General features: G+C 57.5%; 1 protein-coding gene across 1 annotated transcript in view; it reads left to right on the plus strand.

Moving 5' to 3' along the window:
- HSF1 (heat shock transcription factor 1) overlaps positions 1-15,925 on the plus strand; it is a gene marked incomplete at both ends in the record, with an annotated part of 74,543 nt that overhangs the window by 6,582 nt on the left and 52,036 nt on the right. The window contains one exon of the mRNA XM_079533377.1: positions 9,143-9,251. Within this exon, the coding sequence (XP_079389503.1) occupies positions 9,143-9,251 (109 nt within the window). The remainder of the gene's footprint in view (positions 1-9,142; positions 9,252-15,925) is intronic.

Below are 15,925 nucleotides of genomic sequence, written 5' to 3' on the forward strand. Positions count from 1 at the left end.
GCGGGTACTATTTTTCCTTTTTCTGCCTCAGGAAATGGTTTTATGGTCAGTCCTGAAGTTCTGCTCTTTATTTTTCCTTTGGGCTGAGCCTGGAGGAGCCGTGGCACTCGGCATCCAGAGGAGCCCCTCCTGCCCGGTAGTTGGGGTGGAGGAATGGCTGAGCTCAGGTTGGCAGTGTGTGCGTGTGTGCAGCGTGATGGAGCTGCCGGCACAGGGCGCCCTGCTCTGTCAGCACAGCAGCAGGGAGGGCCCTGCAGAGGGCAGAGGGGCTGCAGCAGGTCTGAGAATGCACGGCCAGGACAGCAGCCCTGCGGCTCGGCCTGGTTTGCACCCAAAGGTGACCCAGAGAGAAGCCTGAGGCGCGCTGATCTGCCAGCAGCGATGCTCCTGTGTGCCAGCATCAGGCAGCAAGCCTGTCCGTTCGTGCTCAGACAGTGGGTGGGAGCAGAAGATGTGAAATAAGCAGAGGGCATGAAATAAACCAGCAGCTCTTTTTGCTGAGCCAGGGATGTGCCCAGGAAATCGCTGAGTGCTGTGCTGCCGTCTGCCTGCAGTGATCCCGGAGCATCGGCCTTGTGCTGCTCCCAAATGCTGCTGCAAACCTTGAGGCAAGAAAGCAGTGAGCTCTGGAGGCCAAGAGGGCCAACGGGACCCTGTGGTGCATTGCCAGAGTGCAGCCAGCAGGGCAGGGAGGTGCTGCTCCCCTCTGCTCTGCCCTGCAGGCACTGCTGGAGCGCTGCGCCCGGCGCTGGGCTCCCAGTTCAGGGCAGACTGGGAAGTGCTGGGAGAGCCCAGCGGAGGGTGTGGGGATGGAGGGGCCTGGAGCCCCTCCTGGTGGGGACGGGCTGAGAGCCCCGGGGCTGTGCAGCTGGGGGAGAGAAGGCTGAGAGGGGTGTGAGCAGCGCTGATGGGTATCTGGGGGGTGGGGGTGGGAGGAGGGGGCCGGGTGGGGCTGGAGGAGCTCCAGAGGTCCCTTCCAGCCCCTGTGGTTCTGGGACTTTGGGATCCTTAAGGTCCCTTCCAACCACATCCGTTCTGCGATCCCCTTTGGAAGCTCTGCCCTTTGAACCCGCAGCTCTCTCCCTGGTCTGCAGCCTTGCTCTGTTTGGGTCCCGGGGCCCCCAGCCCCACACCAGGGGAGCTGGCCATCTCCTGGAGCAGCCCCCAGCCCCTCTCTGCCCCTTGCAGTGCAGCGGTGCTTCCCAAGGGGCAGCTGCCACAGGAGTTGTGTCCCTGCATGGAGCTGATGGCGCAGGGTCTGGTGCAGAGATGGGAAGGGCAGCTGGTGCCTTGGAAAGACCCTTGTTCCTCTCCAGGTGGAGTTAGGAGTGGGTTCCTCGAGGTTCTGGGTCCGTTTCTGCTGTTCTTCCAGTAAGGCTGACACAAAAAAGGGAGTTGCTGTAATATGGCAACATGGAATGGGTTGGATAGGAAAGATCATAGAGCAGTAGACATACAGAATGGGTTGGGTTAGAAGGGTCATTAAAGTTCATAGAGCTGTGGAATGGGTTGGAAGGGTCCTTGAAGATCACAGAGCTGTGGAATGGGTTGGAATGGAAATGTTCCTAAAAGTCATAGGACTATGGAATGGTTGGGTTGACAGGGTCCTTGAAGATTATAGAGGCATGGAACAGTTTGGGTTGGAAAGGTCTTTAAAAGTCGTAGAACCATGGAGTGATTGGGTTGGAAAGGTCCTGGAAGATCACAGAGGCATGGAATGGGCTGGGTTGGAAGGGTCCTTACAGATCACACAACCACAGAACGGTTGGGATGGAAGGGTCCTCACAGATCACACAACCATGGAATGGTTAGGTTGGATTGGAAGGGTCCTTACAGATCACACAACCACAGCATGGTTGGGTTGGAAGGGACACCCCAGCCCCAGCCCTGCCGTGGGCTGGCTGCCCCCCAGCTCAGGGTGCTCAGGTCCCACCCCCAGCCTGGGGCACCTCCATGGCTGGGGCACCCACAGCTCCGGGCAGCAGTGCTGGGGCTGCACCGCCTCTGGGTGAAGGATTTCCCCATCTCTGACCCCATCCCGCCCTCTTTGAGCTGCAGGCCGTTTCCCCGTGTCCTGTCACTCCCTGCCCACACGCAGCCGCTCTCCTCCTGTTTCTCGGCTCCCTCTCGTCTCTCCCCAAGCACCGCGTAAGGGTGCCGAGGAGCTTCAAACTTCGAGCTGTGCCGTCCCCATTTAAACAGCACATTTGAAAGGAAAAAGAAAAAAAATAACCACCAAAAAACCAAAACCGCAGCAGCATCTGCTGCTGTCGCTGCCTTTGTTTCGTTACCTGCTGTGCTGCCCAGCTCTCAGCCCAGCTGATGTCCCCGTGCTGAGCCACAGCTGCTGCCCATCCCGGTGGGTGCGGGGTGGTCTCTCCTTTCGGTGCCGCGTGAGGGAGCTCGCACCACAAGGTGTGCAGAGCTAACGAGGAGGCTTCTGCGGCTTTCCTCCTAGTAAAGGACTTAGAGCTGCTGGAAAGCAGGGGAAGCTGTTTGCCGAAGGCAGGAGCTGCTCTGCTGTCTGAATTTTGGAGGGGTTCCTGCTGTGTCCTGCTGCAGAGCGGTGGGGATGGGAGCGGGGGGCCTGGAGCATCATCTGGGCTATGAAGGTGCCGTGTCCTCAGCAGGCCTAAGCTCAGCTTCTGCCTCTTCGTCCCTGGGTTCAGTTCACCCGTCTGGGGGTCAGCTTTGCCCCCCGTGGCACTGAGCAGCTCTGGAGCCCTGAGGCATTGGGGGAAAAGCGGAATGGGGCTGGCGAGGTCTGAACGTCTGGCATCACAGAGGGGTTTGGCTTCACCTTGTCCTCTCTTTTACATGGACAGATGACAGTGACAGGATGTGGGGGAATGGCTTCAACCCCAAGCCAACAGAGGGCGGGTTGGGGTCAGACGTGGGGAAATCCTTCACCCAGAGGCGGTGCAGCCCCAGCACTGCTGCCCGGAGCTGTGGGTGCCCCAGCCATGGCGGTGCCCCGGGCTGGGGGTGGGCCCTGAGCAGCCTGAGCTGGGGGGCAGCCAGCCCACGGCAGGGCTGGGGCTGGGGGGTCCCTTCCAACCCAACCATGCTGTGGTTGTGTGATCTGTAAGGACCCTTCCAATCCAACCTAACCATTCCATGGTTGTGTGATCTGTAAGGACCCTTCCATCCCAACCATTCTGTGGTTGTGTGATCTATAAGGACCCTTCCAACCCAACCATTCTGTGGTTGTGTGATCTGTGAGGACCCTTCCAACCCAACCATACTGTCTCTATGATCTGTAAGGATCCTTCTAAGCAAACTATTCAGTGGCTCTATGATCAGTAAGGACCTCTCCAACACAACCATACCATGTCTCTACAAGCTTTAAGGGCCCTTCCAACCCAACCCACTTCATGCCTCTGTAATCTTTAAGGACCCTTCCAATCCAACCACCCCGTGGCCCTAGGATCTGTAAGGGCCCTTCCAACCCAGCCCATTCTATGACAAAATCAGACGAGCGAGTTTTGTTTCATTTCCCATCGTCATTGCTGTGCTGCCTGCCCACGCCAACCACGGTAGAACCACCTGAGTTCTCGCACCCACGTTTCCCCACCAGGCCATCACTCCCCGTTCTCTGTCAGAAGAAGCCTTTCCCACAGGACAGTGTCCTTCATTTGGGATCGGGCACAGGAAGGGGCCCCAGAGGCTGTGCAGTGAGCACATCAGCCTGGGTCCCTCAGCAAAGGAACAACTTCAATCCTGCTGCACACTTGTTGTTGTTGTTGCCATATTGGTTCGCTCCAATTATATTTACTCCAGAATCATCGTGTCTGTGAGTACAGCGTTGTGATTGCTGCTGGGGATGGTGTCTATTTCATGCTCACATGAGCTCCCGTCCTTTTGTCTGCATCCCGTGGCACTGGGGGGAAGAAATGGGTGCTGGAGCAGCAGCCCCCTCCTTGTGCCCCTCTGGGTCACCCCCAGGGAGGTGCTCAGCTGCCCCTGTGTGCAGTGATTGTGTGAGAGGTGCTGGTGTCACAGCTGAGCTTGGTGGGCTGGAATGCTTTGGAAGCGATCCTAGAGAGCAACTGGAGCCACACAGCTAAATGGAAAGGAGATAAAAGAAGAGATTTAACAGAAACCCGTCGTACGTCCTCGCCTCTCCTCTGAGCACAAAATCCTCTCCTGGATGAAAGACGTGGGGCAGATCCAATGTAGCAGGAGTTCAGCAAAGCTTTTGATGCTGTGCCACGTGGAAAGTTGTGACTGAAACTGGAGAGGATGGGGATTAGTGCAGGAATTTGGGGGGGGGGGGGGTTGACAGAGACGAGGCTGATCTGCAGGGGCTGCTCTGCAGGGGGAGCAGATTGCAGCCCAGGGGTCTCAGGACAGACTTTGTGGGGCATGGGAGGTGTTTCCCCAAGTGCTGCTGGGCACAGTGAAGAATTGGGATGCCAAGATGGCAAAGGCTTGGGATGCCAGGATGGCAAAGGCTTAATTAGGGTGCTACTGTGGCAAAGACTTGGGATGCCAGGATGGTTAAGACTTGGGATCCCAATGTGGCAAAGGCTTGGGGTGCCAATTTGGCAAGGACTTGGGATGCCAATGTGGCAAAGACTTGGGGTGCCAGTGCAGCAAAGTCTTGGGGTGCCAGTGTTGCGTGATTTGGGATGCCAACGTGGCACGGAGTTGGGGTGCTGCCCCAAAGAGCCCAGGCAGCCTTGTGAGCTGGGATCACAGAAGTGAGGCGGTCACGCTGGCTCAGGGCTGCGTTCTTTCTAGCAGTGGAAATGATCGTGTGCCACTCACGGATGGTTTAATTAGGGCTGGTCTCCTGTAAACTCACATGGGTGTGCTCTTCCAGCTTCCCTTCAGCTCTGAGCCACGTGGCTGGGTGCTGGGGGCTGCGTGCTGTGGGTGCTGGGTGCGTGCTGTGGGTGCTGGGTGCGTGCTGTGAGTGCTGTGAGTGCTGTGGGTGCTGTGGGTGCTGCGGGTGCTGCGGGTGCTGCGGATGATGTGGGTGCTGTGGGTGCTGCGGATGATGTGGGTGCTGTGGGTGATGTGGGTGCTGGGTGCGTGCTGTGGGTGCTGTGGGTGCTGTGGGTGATGTGGGTGCTGTGGGTGCGTGCTGTGGGTGCTGTGGGTGCTGTGGGTGCTGGGTGCGTGCTGTGGGTGCTGGGTGTGTGCTGTGGGTGCTGTGGGTGCTGTGGGTGCTGTGGGTGATGTGGGTGCTGTGGGTGCTGGGTGCGTGCTGTGGGTGCTGCGGGTGCTGCGGGTGCTGCGGGTGCTGTGGGTGCTGCGGGTGCTGTGGGTGCTGGGTGAGTGCTGTGGGTGATGTGGGTGCTGTGGGTGCTGTGTGTGCTGTGGGTGATGTAGGTGCTGTGGGTGCTGGGTGCGTGCTGTGGGTGATATGCGTGCTGTGGGTGCTGTGGGTGATGTAGGTGCTGTGGGTGCTGGGTGCGTGCTGTGGGTGATGTGCATGCTGTGGGTGCTGGGTGTGTGCTGTGGGTGCTGTGGCTGCTGTGGCTGCTGGCTGCCTCCTGGGGTAGGAATGGCTCAGCTGGAGCTGCCTCTTGGTGGAAGCATTTGTTCTGACCTTTTTGATTAGAATCCTGGAATCATGGATTCATTAACGATTACAAGAGACCTCCAGGATCCCCAGGCCCAACCCATCCCCATCACCCCCACCACTGCCGTGTCCCCAGGTGCCGCATCCCCACGGTTCTGGAGCAGCTCCAGCAACCCCCACACCTCCCTGGGCAGTTTGTGCCGATGCATCGCGGCTCTTTGGAGGAGAAATGTTTCCTACCATCCAACCTGAGCCTTCCCTGGGTGCGATGTGAGGCCGCCTCCCCTCATCCTCTCACTTTCAGACATGGCCGGCGTGTTCCCAGCCCAAACAGACACCAGAGTCCCCCAGCACCGTCACGGCTGTGCCCCAAACTCATGGTGTGGAGCAGCAGAGCTGAGGGGGCAAGCAGGAGCATGGTGGTGGAGAGGCACACTGAAACCAAGTGCTGAAGCGCTGGAGGGTCTCCTGCAGGAGCAGCCAAACTCAGGTGGCAGCCAGCAAGCCCCAGGAGCCAACCTTTAATAAACCCACCTGGGTTTGGTGTGGGCAGGGTGCAGTTGTGCAGCCTGGGTGTGTGCGTAGTCCCGGTTCTTTATGGTTGGAGCTGTGCTGGCTGCCATCGGGCTCGGTGGGACAGCATCAGCTCTGCATCGCGGAACGAAATCCGGGTTGTGGAATGCGTTAGGAGCTCTGGTGTGGCTCTGCCAGAATGAAAATCCCTTCTGCTGCCGCTTTGCAGATGCTCGTATTGACAGCACAGCTCCTGACGGCGTGCCAGAAAGCGGCTGGGAACCGTGCATGATCCAATGGCACCGAGGATCTGGGAGCTGCGTGGCTGGGGTGGGAGCTGGGCCACTGGCCGAGGGTCACGGCGATGGCGTCTGTGCTCAGGGCAGCTGCTGCTGTGTGCCTGAGCTCGTGCTGCAGTCCTGCACCAAGTGCTCACCCCTCAGTTGGAGTGGCGTGCATTCGGAGGGCGGACGGCTCAGGGGATGGGGAATCGTAGAACCATAGAGTCATAGAATCACAAGGTTAGAAACGACCTGTAAGATCATCTGGTCCAACCGTCTCCTCGTCACCGTTGCCACCACCAGCACCAAACCACGTCACACAGCTCCTCGTCCGGACGGCGGCTGCACCACCTCTCTGTGCAACCATTGCAGTGCATGAGCACCATCTGAGAGAAGCAGTTCTTCCTTATGTCTGATCTAAAGCTCCCCTGGCACAACTTACGGCCATTGCCCCGTGTGCTGCTCGGTGCCTGGGAGAAGAGGCCAAACCCCTCCTCACCCCAGCGTCCCTTCAGGAAGCTGCAGAGCACAGTCAGGTCTCCCCTGAGCTCTGCACTGAACATTCCCAGCTCCCTCAGCCGCTCCTCACCAGCCCTGTGCTCCAGACCCCTCACCATTTCGCTGCCCTTCTCTGCACACGCTCCACGACCTCAACATCTTTCCTGCAGTGAGGAGCCCAAAACTGAACACGGCGCTCGAGGTGCGGCCTCACCACAGCTGAGCACAGGGGATGGATGCTCCCCTCCCTGCTCCTGCTGGCCATTCCTAATGCAGGCCAGGACGCCGCTGGCCCTCTTGGCCACCTGGGCACACTGTGGGCTCGTGTTCAGCCCAGCACCAACCAACACCCCCAGCTCCTTCTCTTCTTCACACTCACAGCCACTCATCCCCCAGCCTGCAGCACTGCATGGGGTTGCTGTGGCCAAAGTGCAGCACCCGGCACTCGGCCTCGTTGAACCTCATCCCGTTCCCCTCAGCCCAGCGGTCCAGCCTGTCCAAATCCCTGTGCAGGGCCTCCCTGCCCTCAGGCAGAGGGGTGGGTGGGCACAGGCGGTGGTCAGCAGCTCCGTGTCTGAATGGGGCTGGTGATGAAGAGTGGTGTCCCCCATTGGGAAGCGGTGCTTTTTCAGCCCTTTCCCATTGGCACAACCCGAGCTGTGTGTGATCCCATGGCTGTGCTGACTGGGACACCATGGTTCTTGCTGTGAGTTGCTCTGCTTGCAGCTCTGGCAGCGTCCGTCTGTCCGTGAGCTGTGGGGTCCAAGCAGTGGGGCTGCAGGCCCATCCCCACCTGGTTGCCCTGCTCTGCCCCGGGCCCATGCACCGAGACTGGCAGCGTATGGAATTGCTTTAATTTGCTCACAGATGTTGGCATTTCTGCTCAGCCTGCCCGGCTCGTCTTAATTAGCTCATGAGAGTGTTGGCTGTTGCTGGAAACGGCTAATTGGGACAAGCAGCGGGATTAACAGATTTGCAGTTGTGCAGTTTGGGATGTCATCTTCGGAGCACGCTTAACCTCCCCAGCTGTATTGCAGCCCCAGGGAATGGTGCTGTGCTGGTTGTGCTGCCGAGCAGCTCGGTGGCAGCTCGGGGCTGACGGCTCGTGGGGCGGGCAGGTGTTGGCAGTGCTTGAGCTCCAGCCCTGTGCCCCACACTTTGTGCCCCACACTTTGTGCCTGAGCCCCACACCTGGCTCTGTGACCGCGTCCCGTACCCCAGCTCCGTGGCGAAGTAATTCCTTACCCAAACCCCATGACCGGGTCCTTTATCCATCTCCCACGCTGGGTATCAGGGGAAGTTCTTTGCTGTGAGAGCAGTGAGGGGCCAGAACAGCTGCCCAGAGAGGCTGTGGAGCCCCATCCATCCCTGGAGGTGTTCAAGGCTGGATGGGGCCCTGGGCAGCTCGATCTAGCATTAGATGTGGAGGTTGGTGGCCCTGTGTGTGCTGGGGGGGATTGGAGCTTCATGATCCTTGAGGTCCCTTCTAACCCAGGGCATTCTGTGCTTCTATGATTTTCATACCCAAGCTCCATGCCTGGGCTCCGAGTCCCATAGAATCACAGAATCCTTAGGGTTGGAAGGCACCTTTGAAGGTCATCAAGTCCAACCCTCCTCCAATGAACTGGGATGTATTCCAGCTCTACGCCAAAGTCCCATGCCCAAACCCCACAGCCGTGTCCCATACGCAGGCTTCATACTCAAGCTCCATGCCAAAGTCATGCAGCCAAATCCCATACCTAAGCTTCATACCCACTTCCCATGCCCAAGCTTCATGCAAACTTCCCATACCCAAATCCCATACCCAAGCTCCATACCCAAAGCCTATACCCAAATCCCATGCCCCAAGCCTATACCCAAATCCCATACCCATGCTCCATACCCAAAGTCCCATATCTAAGCCCCATAGCCAAGTCCTACACCCAAGCTCCATGCCCCAGCTCCATACCCGGACCCCATACCCGGACCCCATGCCCCAGCCTGGTGCCCAGCAGCACAGGCAGCACCCTGTTCAGGTCCTGGCAGGAGCACGGTGAATGTGAATGTCATCAGGAGCTGATCTCCATCCCTGGCCATCTTACATTACTCAGGTGATAACGACTCCCAAGCTGATGAAGTGCAGCTGAGGGGCTTCAGGAGGTGGGACCCTTACCTGTGCTACAGAAACCTGGGGCTGATGTCTGGGAAGGGGACGGGTGGGCTTCACAGAACTGCAGGATTGGGTGGGAAAGGACCATCAGCCTCATCCAGCTCCAATCCTTGCCACCCATCCCATTGTAATCATGGTTGATAATGCTGTGTTTTATTTTATTTTGCACAGAGTGGAAACAGCTTCCATGTGTTTGACCAAGGACAGTTTGCCAAGGAGGTGCTCCCGAAGTACTTCAAGCACAACAACATGGCCAGCTTCGTGCGGCAGCTCAACATGTGTGAGTATCACAGCCCGCGGGGCTCAGTGCTGCAGCGAGGTGCCAGGCTTTAACCCAGGGAGCCTTTGCTGCCTTTGCAACCATTGGGTTTTGGGGACCCAGCAGTAAGTTGAAGGTCGACTTGATGAGATTAGCAGCGCTGCAAACTTGCGCTGGATGAAAAGAAGCCCGTTGGACTTCTTTCATCTCTGCAGCCCCGATTATTAGATCAGGAGCTCTCAGTGCCTGCTTTGTGCTCGCTGTTGTTTGCTGCCGGCGCTCCTTGCCAGCCCTGCAATGAAGGAGGAACTCGCCTGGAACGCGTCCAGCTGGACTGAGCTGCCACACACAACAGCTTGTTCATTTTCTGCCTGCTTCCTCCTTCAGGGGATGTTGCGGTCAGCGTTATGTAAAGCAGACGCTGACTGAACTTGCACTTCTGAACAGCACTTAACTTTCTTGCTGTTAGAGCTGCAGCAATCAGAGCAGGGCTGGAAGGATGGTGATTCGACCCGGTGTAGGGAACCTGCTTTGGCAGGGGGGTTGGACTCGATGATCTCTGGAGGTCCCTTCCAACCCCTACAATTCTGTGAGGATCTCGGTCCTTTGAGTCAGGTGCCACCGTCTCTGGGCTGCTCTGATGGCCTTGTGCCTCACCTGGGCTTTCTGAGCCTCCAGTGAGGAGATGAGATTCAGGCCGTGGCTTGGGCAGGCGCGCTCCTGGCTGGGTAGAGAGCCGGCCGCGTGGCTGGGCCAGAAGGTGATGGTGGATGGAGGCACATCCAGCTGGCAGCTGGTCACGGGTGGTGTAACCCAGGGCACAGTGCTGGGGGCCATCCCGTTCAGTATCTTTATTGATGGTTTGTGGGCATTGAGTGCGCCCTCAGGCAGTTTGCAGGTGACGCCACGCTGGGGAGCAGCGTTGATCTGCCCGGGGTGGGAAGGTCCCTGCAGAGGGACCCGAATGCACTGGATCTCTGGGCTGGGGGCAGTGGGGTGACGTGCAACGAAACTGAGCTCTGGGTCCTGCGCTTTGGCCGCACCAACCCCACACAATGCTACAGGCTTGGGCAAAGAGGCTGGAAGGCTGCGTGGAGGGAACGGACCTGGGGGTGTTGGTCAGTGCTTGGCTGAACGTGAACCAGGATCGTTCCCTGGGTGGCCAAGGAGGCCAACAGCATCCCGGCTTGTGTCAGCAGCAGTGCAGCCAGCAGGAGTAAGGAATCATCTCTGCGTTCAGCATTGATGGGAGCTCAGCTCAGTGCTGCGCTCGGCGTTGGGACCCTCAGTACAAGTGGAGGCCCTGGAGGGCATCCAGAGCAGGGCAGCAGAGCTGTGAGGGGTCTGGAGCACCTTATGGGGAGCAGCTGAGGGAACTGAGATTGTTCAGTGTGGAGAAGAGGAGCTCGGGGGAGACATTATTGCTCTCTGGAACTGCCTGAAGGAGGGTTTTCAAGAGGCGCCTGGATGAGGAGCTACGAGAGGTGGTTTAGTAGCTTGTGGCACTGATAGCAATGGGAGGGTGGTTGGACTGGATGATCTTGCAGGTCATTTCCAACCTTGTGATTCTGTGTGATTCTGTGATTCTGTGAGGGTTGTGGTGAGGTGGGGGTCGGCCTCTTGTCCCCTGTAGCCGTGATAGGGCTAGAGGGAATGGCCTCAAGTTGGACATTCAGGTTGGACATTAGGAAAAACTGCTCTCAAAGGGTGATCCAGCATTGGCACGGGCTGCCCAGGGAGGTGGTGGTGGACTCCCATCCCTGGAGGTGTTCAGGAAACATTTGGGTGCTGTGCAGAGGGACGTGGTTAGTGGGGAATGGTGGTGGTGGGTGGACGGTTGGACTGGGTGATCTCGGAGGTCTTCTCCAACCTTGGTGATTCTGCGATTCTTTTTCTTCAGGAAATGCTTTTACCATAAGGATGGTGAATGTCAAACCCAAGCTGTCCTTGCTACTATTCACACCCTCTACTTCACACACAATCACAGCATGGCCTGGGTTGAAAGGGACCTCAAGGATCACGAAGCTCCAACCCCCCACCAATGCAGGGCCACCAACCTCCCCATTTCACAGCAGCCCAGGCTGCCCAGGGCCCCATCCAACCTGGCCTTGAACACCTCCAGGGATGGACGGGGCATCACAGCCTCTCTGGGCAGCTGTTCCAGCCCCTCACTGCTCTCATAGCAAAAAACTTCTCTCCTCATTGCTGGGGAGATCATCCAGAAGAGACACAGTCCTTTTTTCTTTGAGTCTTTGTGTCTTTGAAGGCATCAGGGAATCGCTGAAGTTGGGAAAGACCCTTCAGATCACTGCACCCAACCATCACCCACACATCCACCACTAAACCCCTTCCCTCAGTGCCAAAATCCCTGCAGGGGTGGGGACTCCGCCACCTTCCCAGCCCGGTGCCCAGCTGCCCTTTCCATAAAGAAATTATTCTTGATACCCAGTCTAAGCTCCGCTGCCGCCACTTGATATCCTTTCTTCAATCCTCTTTATTATTTTTTTTTCCTTTCTTTCTTCCCCCTAAGAGTAACCAGACCCGGTTTTGATTCTCCTGGGCTGTCTTCCAGCTTTCAGTCATTTGCATTCCGTTCCGCACTGACTCTGTTGCATCTGGGCTGAAACGCGGCAGCCAGCACTGGATTTATCACCGAGTGCAAATGAACAGAGCAAGTCACATCCCGAAGGCGTTGCTGTTGTGTGCGGTGTGTTATGGTGCTGGCCTTTTGCTGCAGAGCCTGTCACAACAGACTTTGCTTGTCTTCTCAATGGTGCACGTGCGTAGGTGAGGAGTGGCACTGCTTTGCACCCTGTCCTCAGAGAAGTGTTGAGAGCTGTCAGGGAATGAGGGGATTCCACCTCTCCTTGCAGCTGAGGAGGGGGTGCCCAGATGTCAAATCCCTGCCAGGAGATCAAGGGTGATGCTGGACTGGATGCTGGACTCTGTGTCGTCGTGGAATCGCTGATGGGTTGGAAGGGTGCTTAAAGATCATGCAGCTGTGGAACGGTTGGATTGGAAGGGTCCTTAAAGGTCATAGAGCTGTGGGACGGTTGGGCTGGAAGGGTCCTCACAGATCATAGAGACATGGAATGGTTGGGTTGGAAGGGTCCTCAAAGATTACAGAGCCATGGAATGGTTGGGTTAGAAGGGTCCTTAAAGATCACAGAGCCATGGGATGGTTGGGTTGGAAGGGTCCTTAAAGATCACAGAGCCATGGATGGTTTGGGTTAGAAGGGTCCTTACAGATCACAGAGCCATGGAATGGTTGGGTCAGAAGGGTCCTTACAGATCACAGAGCCGTGGAATCACAGCACTGTTGGGTTGGGTGGGACCCCCCAAACCCCCCCTAAGCTCAGGCTGCCCACCCACAGCCCTGATGGGTTTGGGGCTGGACGTGGGGATCTCAGAACCCCCTTTGAACCTCAGTGGTTCCACGATTCCATGATCTTTGTGTCCTTTGTCTCGCTGGGGTGACTGCGTGTCGGGACGTTTTGGTGTTGGCACACTGGATTTTGGGTCCTGCATTGCAAATGAGAAAACCACCACCTTCAGGTGTTCCTAATCCCTTTTTTTTTTCAGTGTGTGTGTGTTGAAGCTGTGCTGTAACGTGATCCAGCTCTTCGCACTCTGCGTTAAGAAGGGGAAGCTATAAGGGGGGATCTGTCAGCTTGTGCTGGGTTTGAGCGTTTCAGTTCACATGGAGCTGAGGGAGGTGAGGTCTGTGTGTCCAAACATGGGAGCAGTTCAGGGTTTGTCCCCGCTCTGCTCATCCTGTGCTGGAAGAGAGGGACTTTGCCCAAGCTGTCCGCCACGACATCCTTATAACAGAGCTGGGGAAGTGTGGGATGGACGAGTGGAAAGTGAGGTGGGCTGAGAGCTGGCTGAGTGGCAGAGCGCAGAGGGTCGTCGTTGGTGGTGCAGAGTCGGGTTGGAGGCCTGTAAGCAGCGGTGTCCCCCAGGGGTCGGTGCTGGGTCCGGTCTTGTTCAACATCTTCATCAGTGACCTTGATGAGGGGATGGCGGCCACCCTCAGCAAGTTTGTGATGATACGAAGTTGGGAGGATTGGCTGAAGGCTGTGCTGCCATTCGGCGAGAGCTGGACAGGCTGAGAGCTGGGCAGGAAGAAACCAGATGGGGTTTAACAACAGCAAGTGTAGAGTCTTGCATCTGGGGAGGAATAACGGCGTGCAGCGGTACAGGATGGGGGATGAGCGGCTGGAGGGGAGCTCTGCGGAGAGGGACCTGGGGAACAACAGGTCGGCCGTGAGCCAGCAGTGTGCCCTTGTGGCCAACACGGCGTCCTGGGGTGCATTGCACAGAGCGTGGCCAGCAGGTCGAGGGAGGCGATCCTCCCCCTCTGCTCTGCCCTGGTGAGGCCTCACCTGGAGCACGGCGTCCAGTTCTGGGCTCCCCAGCACAAAACAGACAGGGATCTCTTGGGAAGAGTCCAGCGGAGGGCCACCAAGATGGCGAGGGGCCTGGAGCATCTCTGCTATGGAGAAAGGCTGAGTGAGCTGGGTCTGTTCAGCCTTGAGGAAAGAAGGCTGAGAGGGGAGCTGATCCAGGTCTGTAAATATCTGAGGTGTGGGGGGCAGAATGGCGAGGCCGGGCTGTTTTCAGTGGTGAATGGAGACAGGATGAGGGGAAACAGCCGGAAACTGCAGCATAGGAAGTTCTGCACCAATGTGCGCAAGAACTTCTTTACAGTGAGGTGACGGAGCACTGGAACAGGCTGCCAGGGGGCTGTGGGGTCTCCTGCTCTGGAGACATTCAAGGCTCGCCTGGACGCCGACCTGTGCGACCTGTTGTAGGAACGGCTTGGGCAGGGGGTTGGACTGATGAGCTCTGCAGCTCCCTTCCAACCCCTGCGGTTCTGTGATGCTGTCATTCTATGGGTCCCAACGTGTCTCCATGGGTCCCAACGTGTCTCCATGGGTCCCAATGTGTCTCCATGGGTCCCAGTGTGTCTCTATGGGTCCCAGTGTGTCTCTATGGGTCTCAACGTTTCTCTATGGGTCCCAGTGTGTCTCTATGGGTCTCAACGTGTCTCTATGGGTCTCAACGTGTCTCTATGGGTCTCAACGTGTCTCTATGGGTCTCAAGGTGTCTCTATGGGTCTCAATGTGTCTCTGTGGGTCCCAGTGTGTCTCTGTGGGTCTCAACGTGTCTCTATGGGTCTCAATGTGTCTCTATGGGTCTCAAGGTGTCTCTATGGGTCTCAATGTGTCTCTGTGGGTCCCAGTGTGTCTCTGGGGGTCTCAGTGTGTCGCTATGGGTCTCAACATGTCTCCATGGGTCCCAACATGTCTCTATGGGTCCCGCTGTTCACTGGAACAGGCTGCCAGGGGGCTGTGGGGTCTCCTGCTCTGGAGACATTCAAGGCTCGCCTGGACGCCGACCTGTGCGACCTGTTGCAGGAACGGCTTGGGCAGGGGGTTGGTCTCCATGAGCTCTTCAGCTCCCTTCCAACCCCTGCGGTTCTGTGATGCTGTGATCTGCATAGCATATTTCTGTGCACAAAGGCCGCCTTCCGAGCAGCCCTGCTGGAGGTCAGCACTGATCTCCAGATGTGGCTTTGGAAGCATTCAGCTGTAGCAGGGGCTGATGTTTTCATTGCCTTTCAGCACCTCGAAGGCTGCGGGGCGTTTCTGCAGGGCCGTTTGCACTCCGGAGGATCCGTCGGATGGCTGAACCCCGGCTCAGTGTCGCGGTGTGAGGTGTCACATCTCTGCGTGGCTCACTTTCTGCATGGGGGGCTTTTATTCCAGCCCAGCTGTGGGCTGACAGACAGCACTGCAAAGCTGCAGGTTGCCCAGGGCCCCGTCCACGGCCTGGGGCACGTCCAGGGCTGGGGCACCCACAGCTCCGGGCAGTAGTGCTGGGGCTGCACCGCCTCTGGGTGAAGGATTTCCCCATCTCTGACCCCACATCTCCCGTTTGACCTTAAAGCTGTTCCCTTTGGTCCCATCGCCGCTCTTCTGCATCGCTCTCCTCAAGTTCTTGGGCTCCCTGTAAGCTCTGGGAGGTTGCGGTGAGGTTCTCCTCCCCGGGCTGCACCCAGCTGTCAGCCTGTCCCCATATGGAGGTGCTGTATGAGCACCCCGTGCCCTCCTCTGGACCCCCATCTCTGCGCTGCCCCCGAAGCACAGCTCTGCAGGTTCAGCCTCTTCCAAACTAAGATGGAGCGAAACTTTCCAACAGTGCCTTTCTGGGAAACACGTGTCAGGATCAGAAATGGAGCTGTGATCTTTTTGAAGACCATGAGAGTCTTGGTCTCCTAATGGCCTTCCTGCTCTGAACCAGGCTCTAGGATCTCAGCTTGGAGACGAGGAATGATTTCTTCTCCCAAAGAGACATCAGACCTCGGCGTGGGCTGCCCAGGGAGGCGGTGGGGTCACCAGCTCTGGAGGTTCTGAACTGTGGAAATGTGGCACTCAGGGACTGATCCCAAAGTGCTGATAATCCCAAAGTGCTGATAATCCCGTTACTGGGATTGAAAAATGGGCCCGGGTGAACCTGATGAGGTTCAACACAGCAAAGTGCAAGGCTGGCACATGGGCCGGAGGAATCCCAGGCATTTGTACAGAGAGCAGCCCTGCAAAAAGGTCCTGGGGGTCCTGGGGGGGTGAAAAACTGAACATGAGGCAGCAGTGTGCATTGCAGCTGGAAAGCAAATGGGATCCTGGGCTCCA

This window comes from Tetrao urogallus (assembly GCF_951394365.1).
Source record: "Tetrao urogallus genome assembly, chromosome: 3".
Taxonomy (NCBI): Eukaryota; Metazoa; Chordata; class Aves; order Galliformes; family Phasianidae; genus Tetrao; species Tetrao urogallus.